The following is an 11,858-nucleotide window of genomic DNA, read 5'->3' as shown; positions in this document are numbered from 1 at the left end:
AAAATATAAATCCAAGAACTGCTCTTGGGCTTCTGTTATGACACCTATTTCTATATTAGGAAACCAGGTTTCTCCATCTGAACACCTAGTGGGATTTTTTGTCCGTATTTTCAGGCAAATGTACTCCCATGCTTTGTAGGAGATTAGAGGCAGGTCCTGCTAGTCCAGCTTGAGCATTATATGATTCCAGCAGGTTAGTCACAAGGTTCAAGTCTATATCCACAGGTGCCAAGTCGGTGTCTTCTGTACCAATGTTGTCTTCAAAATCACTGTCAGGGTCTTGGGACGAAGATCCTTTACCACACCCAACCTGTAGAAAAAGGTAAACAGTGAAATTTCAATTGCATTTTTATTTATGTTGCATGCAGAGATCTTTAACGAAATCACACGTCTGTGGGCAGAGACAGCCAAATGTTAGAAGCACTATGCAAGTTTAAATAGTAGAGTTTTTTGGAACAAGGCAATGATTGCATACTTCTTTCTTCTTCTCCCTAATGGTCCCTAGATAGGAAATCTAAGTTAAACATACCACTTTGGGCCGACTAGTAAAGCTTTTCCCAATATTGGTGGATGCCAGTTCAGAGTCCATTTCATCCATGTATGATCTGAGACTTCCAGGTGTTTCAATCTGTGATACTGTTTCCCCATGACTTTCAGGTTTTAGCTCAGATTCTTCATCACTGTCTAGAAATTCAAACTCTTCTTCCTCTTCTAAATCGTCAGAGTCCAACTCTTCTGAATTTGCTCCTAGAAATATAATAGAATCAATGCCCCCAGGGAGAAAGAGAGAGAATGAAAATATATTTGAATAACCAATAAAACTGGTTGCTAATACTTTGGGAAGAATGTGGCATTTGCTTTATGCATTTATTATTGCTGTGTTTTTTTTGCTGATTATTCTTTATTTTGCGATTGGATTGTAGTTTATATAACCTGACCTGGGGATCTAGGGTAAAAGGCAGGAAACAAACAAAGAAATTCAGGCAAAAGGGTAACATGATTTACCGGTATATTTCAAGATACTTCTATCTCTCAATTTCCACCACTAGCAGTAAACTCACCCAGTATTTTGTCTAATGCATTTGTGAATGAGTCCACATCAAAAGTGACAGAGGCCTCAGCAGAATACCTGAAAGTAAAGAGTTCATAATTGCATTTTTTTTAAAATATCTGCTGCTTGGTATTTGAGAAAGAATATATTGGGCTGGATCCAGCAGAGCCCTGCCATGAATGGAAGGAGTCCTATTTGCAGAAGGGGCTTTAATCCAGTGGAAGCTTCTGCAAACAGGAACAGCAAAGCAAATTTTGCAGATTTCCCCCACTGCAGTCCCTTGTGCCACCTCTCACTCTGTTAAGATGTCATCCAACCCACCCAGACATCATTTTTTTTGGGGGGGGGTTAGTGGTGGTGGGGCCTCAGAAGGAATCTGGAAAAAATCACATCAGCTCCCCCTTTCTGGTAGCAGAGATTTACTCAGGGACCGTTGGACCCAGCCCATTGTATATTAACAGAAAAGCACAGAAATAATTACAAATACAGTGGTAGAAGCAACATAAATCATACTTCAGCTGTACGGTCCAAAGCTTGTACTAACTCCTCTTTTTGTTGCAGCGCAGTAGCATTACTATTCAAGAAAAAAAACATGTATCCATGCGTAGTCTGCCTATGAAGGTTGGCAGAATTCACTATGTATGACCAGGATGGTTCAAAGTCTTTCAAAGTAAGACTTTTGACTAAAGACAGCCTTCACCTAAACATTAACTTATCGGGCCTGCATATTTTTAAAGTCATGCACATTGACCAGACAGACATGTATCATATAAAGTCCACGGGCTAATGGTGCGGTCTTCTCCCTGTATATTTCTGGCCTTTGGGGGGGGGGGAATTACAAATATCTGCTGTTTGTAACTTTCTGCCACATCTTTTGGGAGTGTTCAAGTCCACCCAATCCATCAAATACATGAGTGAAAAATGCCTGCGCTCATCATATCCATAGTACTTTCCCTCTCTATGGGGGCTTAGGGGAGCTGGCGCCAATTTCTCCAGCTTATTGCAGCCAACAAGCCAGGCACACTACACAATCCATCTGCCTCACCTGGTGCATCAACCGCTGAGAGTGTGAAAGCTTTGTTTGCTGCTGCTGTCAAACTAATGGAGAAATTGTTTGAGTGTGAATGTGTGTAAGAGACCCAACAACTTGTACAGGGCAAGCAACCAACTTGTACAGGCCTCGTATTATCCATAGATTCTATACCATCTCTAATTCTGAATAGGTTTTGCATTTCTGGAGTTTTTCCATTTCCAATTTTTGCCACAGTTAACCAGTTCAGGATGAGCCAATTTAACAAAGTAACTAAAGGACCTGTTTGCAATTTTGTAAATGCTTAAAAGCTTTTCCATGATGCAAAATTTAGGGAAGTTTAAGCCTCTCTGACCTCACTATGTCTGCATGGAAAACTGAACTAATAAACAAATGAAATGACTCCCGCTACACAGAAACTTGATTAGGTACTTAAAAGCATACCATGGCATTTCTGCTCCTTCGTGAGTTGAGACTTTAGATATAAAAGCCTTCATGTTTTCAGCAATCTGTGACAAGTCATAGTTCTGTTCCTCCTCGTCTGAGGTAGAAGTGGATTTGTTTGTGCCTGCTGCCTCCTTAAGAATTTGATCCAGTGTGTCTGGAGAGATCTCCAACCAACCGTCATCTGAAAAAGGAGGACACAATAAATACATGCTGCTTAAAATGTGGCCACTCTGTTGGTTTTTGCATCTGACAATCACAGCAAAAAAAGACATGGTAAATAGGCACAAAGTCCTATTTGCTCTTTGACTTTGCTCTTTCATTCACTCTTCTTACCATCTTCTGGAGGAAGGCTGGTGGTTTCTTTTCCAAAATCCTCCACATTAAAGGAAGTTGCTTTCAATATTTTCAGAATTTCCTCACCTGGGCTATCGGCAACTGAACTACCAAAGAAAACAACACAATTCTAAAAATGCAAATAAAATTTGCTGAGCACACACAATTTATAACCACTTTTCTAGTTGTATAGCTCAATACATTAACAATGAAACAGTTTTTAAAAAGTGTTTCTATAACCTTAACCGTAGACACAGCTGCCTTACATGCTATGTTTCACATACACAGGTGTAGGAAAAACCGTGTATGTGTGCGAAAATCTTGAGTATTTTGGTATGTATACATGTGTTTGGAAGCCAGCTGTAAAGAAAACTCTAGAAAGGGTTGAAGTCTCTGCAAACATTATCCACTGTACTAGTTTACTATAATTATTTTTTCAGCATGTTTGTAGTACGTATTTTTAAGGTTCAGTGTTTATAAACTATGTTTAAGGCAGTCTTAATGCGACCAACAGAAAACTTTTGACACAGTGTCGGTACATTCTTAGAAAAAATATTTGCGAACAATTCCAGATGGCACAATTTTCTTTTGTGAATGTATGTTCACAAAGTCAAAATAAGGGGAAACACAGTAAAAGTTGTTTGACAGTGAAACAGTCTTCCCCAAAGGTGGTGGACTCTCCTTCCTTGGAGGTTTTTAAGCAAAGGTTGGATGGCCATCTGTCATGTATAATCTCGTTGAGATTCCTGCATTCCAGGGGGTTGCACTAGCACTAGATGACCCTCAGGGACCCTTCCAAGTCTACCATTCTATCATTATCATTCCATGATTGCATAATCTAGTGGGAACTGAATATTAGAAATGAATATTTCACAGCACTGAATAATCTACATTTGCAGTATACATACACATTAAGTGCCAGTGTAAGGAAAATACACAGAAATTAAGGAAACTAGAAAAGCTAAGCACAGCTAAATTTATATAAGCCACCTTGGCGTTCTTACCTTTGTGGGCTGATTACAGCATGTTGGAAATAATTTTCTGCTCTGTGCAACAGATTGAGATACTGCACAGAACCTTCCAGCTCTCCCTATGAAATTCAAACATAATAGCAGGTCAATACATTCTGCTCTGATACAGGTATACAAGAAAACATCCACAATGCAACATATGTGTGGGGAGGTTCATGAACTCTATAATACACAATAACTCTCAAGATTGGGAAATGGTTTCTAAACACCTCACCAGATTCCTAATCTGTAGCCTGGAGTCCAGAAACAGATTAATTGCAAGAAACTCAACCTTCTAGTTGAGCTCTTATATTCACCCTCCAAGACCCTGAAGTATCCTGTTTCAGTTGATTTTGTATAAGTGAAGGAAAAGGTACAGTTCCTTTCAGTCTATGACTCTAGGTGGGAACAAATCTTGTTTCATCTTCAAAGCACTGAATGCAAATTTGGTCAATGGCCCCAGCAGGCATGTCCAACAGGTATGAAGTTTAGTGATCGCCTTTGGTCAACCCTCCCCTAGAAAAAGCTCAACAACTCCTGGAAATGACAGTGGGTAGATCACAGCCAGTCTTTTTCTACTGTGAGTAGATCGCAGTCTCTTGGGAGCTGGACATGTCTGGCCCAAGGCAACTATGGTGACACTGTAGCTGTGACTTGCAATTCACAAAGTTAAATGGTAAAGTGGTTTTTGCAAAATCTCACCTTAAAATAATTGTTTTTCTTGAGACTGTTGAGAAAGGCATCCCACAGCGGAACATTCAACATGTGTTCCTTGGAATCATCAGAAGGTGAACTGCACTTGGAACACAGAATTTCAAAACCATGAGCCTGTAAGAAATACAGAGTAAAATGAGTGATTTATTACAGTCACAGATTTATAAAGTTAGATACATTAATAAAACATACAACTAGCTAAAACAATTAAAAACAAATGGAAAAAGTTTATTTCTTTTATATAAGAAACTGACAAGCGTTCACTGAAATCGGGAACATGTTTGCAACCCTCTTGGTAACACAGGTAGAAAATCTCTCAAACTACACAATACCAAATCTTCAGAAAACTGTCTCCAGAAAGTTCTTAATGAAGGCAAACAAAAGTTTTGTGTGGGAAATGTAAAGTACAGCCTTACCAATTTCATGCCTAGTTCATATGCTTTGTACTGAGGATCTGAACGAGGAGGCAATGAATATCCACTTCGTCTGTCTGGTACGAACGTCTGTTTAACCAACTGTGCATACAGACACTTCGTAAAAGTAACCTGAAATGATCACAACACTTTATTAAATTTGCAGCTGCTTCATTTGAATGTACCCTGACTAGTATTTCAAGCATTATGGAAACTGGAAAAATACACACAAGGTTTTCCAAATATATACTGTTTGACACATTGGGGACTTCCTGTCTAATGACTCATGATGTTTGATAACCCACAGCTTGATTCATCAGATGCACTAAGATGAATTTGATAAGTAATATGAGCCTGTAAAGCTTATGCCACAGTACTGTACATCAGTTAGATGCTGAGGTCTGATTATGATCAGCTGATGGTAACACAGAGACAAGCTTTTTCATTGGTGGTACTGGTGTTACGGAATGTACTCCCTGCTAAAATATGAGACCCGATCTGTAATGGCATTCTGCTGACTTTTGAAGACACACCTGCTTACACAGGGATTCCCTTGATCATGCAACCTGAGTTTCCCATTTTAATTGCTGTGTTTTAATGGAATTGTTTTAACTTGAATTACAGATATTTGTATGTTTGTGTAACTGGCTTTTATACTTCAAAAACTCAAAAGCCCATTTTGTCACAAAATGTTATATAAATTCATTAATAATATTATCTATTCATCATCATCACCACCACTCTCTCTTAATGCTATAAAATGTTATGGCCAGCATCAAAAGAGCCACATGCAGACTTGTGCTCAGGCCCTCCTTTTCCATTCCAGCCCCTCCCACACATTAACAAAATGACTCATTGCCCTGAGTATCATTAAGCATAGCCTGAGTAGACAGAAAAGAAAAATCACTAAAGCTTCAGATGTGAAAAAACCACAGGACTCCCTTGATCCTGGGCCATGCCTACTTTGTGTTTTCCTGTTCTATTTTCATACATTTTCTTTGTTGTATTAAACCATGACAGAAAATTAATGCTTCTCACAAAAGTAGATTTCAATAGGTGCAGTTTCAATAATTTTTGCATTTCTGCTCATCTTATACACAGGAAAAAGATAGCATGAAAGCCCATTTAAAACCTTATGTAAAGCAGACATGGTGGGACTTGTAGAATCATCACTTACTGAAGTCATTATGCGTGTATCTGGAGGGAAAATTTTGAAATTGCGGCATGCTTTTAAGTCAATGGGGTCTCGCAGATAAAAAGCTTGGACTGCTGCAGATAGTAATGCAGGACATTGCTTCAGTACTGCTGCAATACCAGCTGGAAGGTAACAGTGAGCTCGGTGTAGGAAAGTCTGGATTTGCTCAGGGTACCTGCGGCACAAAAAATTGTAACAAGATGCTGATTAAGACACATGGTTTGAGCGTATAAACCTTGTTTATATGAAGGTGATTTCTCTCCTTTGGTCTAGCAACATACACCTGTATGTCAGATTTAAGGTAGCAAAATATATTTATAAAATCCAACTGGAAAACTCAAGCCTATCCACAATGTCGGATATATTCAAAGTCTGGACAGAGTCAAAGAAAAATCTGTTTTCTCCCAGACTTCCACAAACCCTGCAATTACCCAGGTGAGTCTAATGGGGCTTCCTCCCAAGTTCCCCCCGTGGTATAGCTCCACAGATCCTTTGCGACCAGTTTCAGTCAGGCTGGCAGAGAGCAGTGCTGAACACTCTTCAGAAACTGGGTTTTGCCCCTCAAGCCCTTCTAAGTCTGGGCTTGGGCCAAGCAAAAGCTATGGTTAGGCAAAGAATTATAGACACCGAGAGACAACAGGACTGCTTAAGGTGCCCCAACTACAAAATTGTAGAAATCGAGAGATACTGTATATTCCTGCGTATAAGACTACTTTTTAACCCAGGAAAATCTTCTCAAAAGTCGGGGGTCGTCTTATATGCCGGGTCGTATTTCTTATGCGGTGAGTATACCTCAAACTATATTTTAACTGGAAAAGTTGGGGGTCGTCTTATACGCCCAGTCGTCTTATACGCCGGAATATACGTATATAGCTGCACCGGCAGCATCTCTATTTTCTCATATCCAAAAATGCAAGAAGGGCTTTTACACTTGCCAGAAGCTCGGCTCTACCCTCGCTGGTCTTGGAAGGATCCTTTTAAAAAGTCCCATATGACCAGAGAATTTGTACCTGTTCATTGGGAGAGATAGGAAGCCCAGAGCACTTATTTTTTAGATGTCCCTTTTATGAAGAAGCACATAGAGATACCATTGACCCCCTGCTGGTGAGGCTTGCTGACCTCCCGGTATAGCAAAAATTCTATCTTCTCCTGTTAGGCAAAGATCACAAGACAACCCAGATAGTCGCCAGATTTTGCGCACAGATCTGTAGGCGCAGTCCATCCCCCGTTTCAATCTAGTTTGTTAAGAAAATTGTTAAGGTTTGTGAGAAATGGCAGCTTTGAACAAGCAAGTAGCTAGCTGCCAAGAAGCCAGGTTAACATGGAGTATGTGATCCAAAGTCTGCAAAGTCTGCCTAGAGATTGGGAAGCCTAGCAACAAGCTGTGATTGGCTGAAGGTTCCCTGATAAGCAGCATGACACTTCAAGACTGTTGTTGGGTAGTTGGAGTTTGGAGCTAGTTGGTGTGTGTTAGATGAGAGAGCTGTCTATAGTAACTTGTAGAAAGCTGCGCTTTACCCTACTGTATACTGTACAATAAAGGCAACTACAACTCAAGTTACTGTTCCAGAAGTTCTGTTCCTGAATCGGTGTCCTAGACTGCAACGTCTCGCAGGTGTGGTAGCAGAGGGCTTGGTCTAGATCCATCAACAAAAATCCCAAACTCGGATCCACGGGCGACTCTGGGTCATTTCTCTATCGTAGTCTATCTTAAAGCTTTTATGCGTTTATATGCCTACCGCATTTTAAAACTTAAAATCCATTGTTGTATATTGTTTTAAATGTTTGTTTTGCTTTTGGGATTGTAGTTCCATTTGGGTTTCACAATCTGGTCTCTGACCATAATAAATTTCATGTTCCTGTACTCCCAAGTTCGTCTTGGGCTGCCACCCACGTGACTTGAAAGTTTTTTCTATTCAAAGAGACTCTTGCTTCAGTATCATTTGTAATTTGTCTGCTCTTGAAGGCAGGGGAGAGCCACTACTCCGTGTTAAAATCTGCTAATACTATTTTCTCATAGACAAATGACTAAAAGACTGGAGTTGCCAGATTTTAGCAATGTATTTCTCCACCTCTTCTTCTTTTTTGCTCAAGCCAGGTGCGACCATAGCCCTGGATGTCAAGGGTTACACAGTCCTTCCATTACAACATTGTTTAGAAATCTGTCCAGCAACAATGAGAGGAAGCCTAGAGAAAACTCCCATGCCTTTATCACAGAAAACATACCATAACATGGACACCTAAGCAGTATGTGAAGCATTCCAGACACTCTAATAGAAACATTTTTTTCCAGATCAGGTCACTTACTCATTGATGCGTTTGTATACTGCTGTTCTAATAGTTTTTGCAGCCACAAAGCCACCAGAATGGGCAGACAGCAACTTCAGTGCCTGAGGAATTGTAGGACTGGTAGCAGGTAGTAAGGTCTCTTCTTCAGGAGTCTTTGGCAATGGAATTATGCATAATTCCCCACAATGAAAGAACACCTGACAAAAACATACATTTCTTTGCTAAGTCTGAAAGTACTTCATCCATTCACAATTTATCACAGTTTACAAAAGAAAGAAAGAAAATGAAACAGAAACCCCACAACGTTAAAAGTCTTCAACATTGTATTTCTGTAAGATAAACATTGAAAGCATTTTGAGCCACTTTTTTGGGGGGGAGGGGGACTTCCAAGGCAGCACAAGAAAAAAAACAAAGCATTTTGAACAGGTTAAATAAGCATAGCCCATATAAACACAGGCATGGCATAGGTTTAGCACTGGTTTGGTAGCTGGCACACTTAAATCTCTCTTACCCGATTGCAGCTGTTTTCAGGATTCAACCACTTGGGAAGGAAGTCAGCTGCTTCTATCAGAAGGAATTCACCATCGTTATCGTCCACCCTATTGAAATGGAAAATGATGGCAGAACTCAATGGGGCTTACGCAGGCACATGTGTATAGGACTGCAGCTTTACTCCTACGTAAACATAAAACATTATCATTCTGATTTAGCAAGAATGAAAGAAAAAACTATAAATTACTTGGATGTAATGAAACCATGGCCCACTCTTAACTGAATATCCCCCTCCATTGGACACTAGTATAATATAAATCTAATGGTATAACACAGGCACCCCCAAACTGCGGCCCTCCAGATGTTTTGGCCTACAACTCCCATGATCCCTAGCTAACAGGACCAGTGGTCGGGGATGATGGGAATTGTAGTCCAAAACATCTGGAGGGCCAAAGTTTGGGGATGCCTGGTATAACATATAGAAAACATGCACCATTTTAGCTTAAGCTACTTTCACAAGTGACACCTTAATCAGCAAGTGTTCAAATTCTGAATGTAAAAATTAGTAATGAAAAGGTACCTGGCTGCTAATTGTGGAAACTCTTTTGTAATTTCCTTGATAAGGTATACAATAAACCATTCATCTTCAATATTATCCCCAAACTTTGTGAGACCACCTATATGAGCAGGAATATGTTCTAAAAAAGAGAAGGGGAAATGAGACTACAGTATAATACCGCCAGACTATTTTCCAGATAGCCTTTGAAATTATCTGCTATTCCCAATACCTTATAGCAATCCAGCCAAAGTACACTCATTGAGGTTCATAGTATGATCTTATCCTATGCTGCCATCGCCTCCATCTCCTCCCTCCTCCAAGTGTCTATTTTAAAATGGTAAACTCCTTGGGACAGGGCTCTGTCAAAGCTGCTCTTTGCAAAACACAATGTAAACAACAGATGGTTACTCTAACTAAACCAATTTGTATTCTATTTTAGAAGTAGATAGAAATGTAATCAAAACAAAACAATTTACACTTGAAGTGATAAGAGAAGGCTGGAGGAGCTCAGTTTCCTCTTACAACAAGGCTGATCATTCGGCTAAGAGATTTATGTTCATTTGCGTTTTTCTGAATAATTGAAACTAGACTTTGCTGTTTCTGAATAATAGAAAAATAAACATACTGTAGTTTTAAGAGCATATGAAATATTTAAATAAGGGTCTCAAAAACCATACAGAAATATCCAGTATGGCAAAAATTCGACAATTTTCAGGTAATCCAAATTCATTATAAAATTATGATCAGCACAAAAATGGACTCTGCTGCTCAGAATGTTGCACAGGATAACTGTTTAGTGTCCAATCATGATAATTCAGTATAAAAACTCAAAGACAGCCTGTATAATGCTACAGAATCACTACCTGCATGTTCTATTGCAGGGGGCAGCAACCTTTTTCAGCCATGGGCCAGTCCACCATCCCTCAGACCATGTGGTGGGCTGGACTATATTTTGAAAAAAATAAATAAATGAACGAATTCCTATGCCCTACAAATAACCCAGAGATGCATGTTAAATAAAAGGACACATTCTACTCATGTAAAAATATGCTGATTCCTGGACCCCGGGCCTTAGGCTGCCTAGCCCTGTTCTATTGTTTCTTACAGAATTGGAAGAACCTGCTCTAGATTCCCAAACATCAAAACAGAATGGAAGCAAATGTAATAGCTTTACCTTTGGCAGGTTTGTACTTCAGATTAAATGGTTGGCTTTGCCAAATATAGGAAACCAGCATGGGTGCAAGGTGTGTTAATATTCTTTCAATGTATTGTTGAAGAATTTTTTGACAGTGCGCAGGGTCTTCTGGTTCATCTGTTAAGAACAACTGGTACTGCACTGCATCTTCTGTTGCTGCAAGGTTCAGTTTCTCCATTCTGTACTTCCTGAAAAAGCACCATTTAGAAATAAATATTTCAAGACCATTTACACCAGCACAATAAGAACTCCTCCAACACACACCACACTGAAAATGCTGGCAGCACCTTTAAGCAGTGTTCGAAACTCCTATTGTTCTAGGCGAATTTTGCGACAAGGAATTTCATTAGGGTGAACAGTTTCTGAGCTTCTGGGCGCAGCACTGCGCCTAAGATTTCACGTAAAAACTGCAAAGAGAACGTGTTTCTGCTTTCCCACTTCCAGCTACTTGAGAGAACATGCATGCTTCTAATTTTCCAGACTAGGTAAAGGATAGGTATATCAAGACATTTCATAATGAGCACTTTTTAATCAATTTTTCCCTGACTTCCAAAACAGCAAGAAGAGTCCCAGAAACTTTTTTAATCTATGCTATCATTTGGACACAAAAAAAACCCATTACCCGCTCTCCATTCAGCTTACCAGCCCGATTAGCCATTGAGTGACTGAATGAAGTCGATCTGAATTTCCTCTACTTCTGCCCGTTTGCAAAGTGCCCCAACAAAGCATTTGAAAGGAAAATGCCACCACCCCTTTCTATGTCAGTACACATACACATAGCCGCTCATGTATAATCAATATGATATGTAAAATAAAAAAATCCTTCAGTAGCACCTTAAAGACCAACTAAGTTTTTATTTTGGTATGAGCATGCACACGAAAGCTCATACCAAAATAAAAACTTAGTTGGTCTTTAAGGTGCTACTGAAGGAATTTTTTTATTTTGCTTCGACTCAGACCAACACGGCTACCTACCTGTAACTAGAACAATATGATATGTATCTATCTTCCCGCTCTCTTCCCCACCGGGCGACCCACGGCTCACCTGAGCTGCCACTGACAACGCCGCCGCACGCGCCCTGCTACGTCATCGCCGCGCGCCGCCGGCCGCGCTCGCGCCCTCCCCCCCC

At 40.0% G+C, this 11,858-nt stretch overlaps 1 protein-coding gene across 2 annotated transcripts; it reads right to left on the bottom strand.

Annotated features, from left to right (window-relative positions):
• Positions 1–85: 85 nt before the first annotated feature.
• ECD (ecdysoneless cell cycle regulator) lies at positions 86–11,820 on the bottom strand. 2 transcript variants are annotated; one of them, XM_035138037.2, is made up of 14 exons: positions 11,774–11,820; positions 10,708–10,916; positions 9,555–9,672; positions 8,994–9,081; positions 8,501–8,679; positions 6,176–6,368; positions 5,002–5,130; positions 4,574–4,699; positions 3,866–3,951; positions 2,862–2,968; positions 2,526–2,709; positions 1,062–1,129; positions 530–747; positions 86–310 (listed from the first exon to the last, which is right to left on the bottom strand). In XM_035138037.2, exons 2-14 carry the CDS (start codon positions 10,904–10,906, stop codon positions 86–88), a joined length of 1,920 nt encoding a protein of 639 aa, XP_034993928.1. In that variant the 5' UTR covers positions 10,907–10,916; positions 11,774–11,820. The 2 variants fall into 2 exon arrangements, with proteins under 2 accessions (XP_034993928.1, XP_034993927.1); XM_035138036.2 differs by having other exon boundaries at positions 11,704–11,796.
• Positions 11,821–11,858: the final 38 nt, after the last annotated feature.

The sequence above is a fragment of the Zootoca vivipara genome, chromosome 5 (genome assembly GCF_963506605.1).
Source record: "Zootoca vivipara chromosome 5, rZooViv1.1, whole genome shotgun sequence".
Lineage (NCBI taxonomy): Eukaryota > Metazoa > Chordata > Lepidosauria > Squamata > Lacertidae > Zootoca > Zootoca vivipara.
Note: the sequence above shows the minus strand (reverse complement) of the source record. Positions and strands in the feature narration are given on the sequence as shown.

Coding starts and splice junctions, on each gene's coding strand:
- ECD (XM_035138037.2), bottom strand. CDS start 10,906: ATGGAGAAACTGAACCTTGCAGCAACAGAAGATGCAGTGCAGTACCAG. Junction 8,680..8,993: donor CTGAAAACAGCTGCAATCGG/GTAAGAGAGATT, acceptor TGTTTTTGTCAG/GTGTTCTTTCATTGTGGGGA. Junction 4,700..5,001: donor ATGAACTAGGCATGAAATTG/GTAAGGCTGTAC, acceptor TATTTCTTACAG/GCTCATGGTTTTGAAATTCT.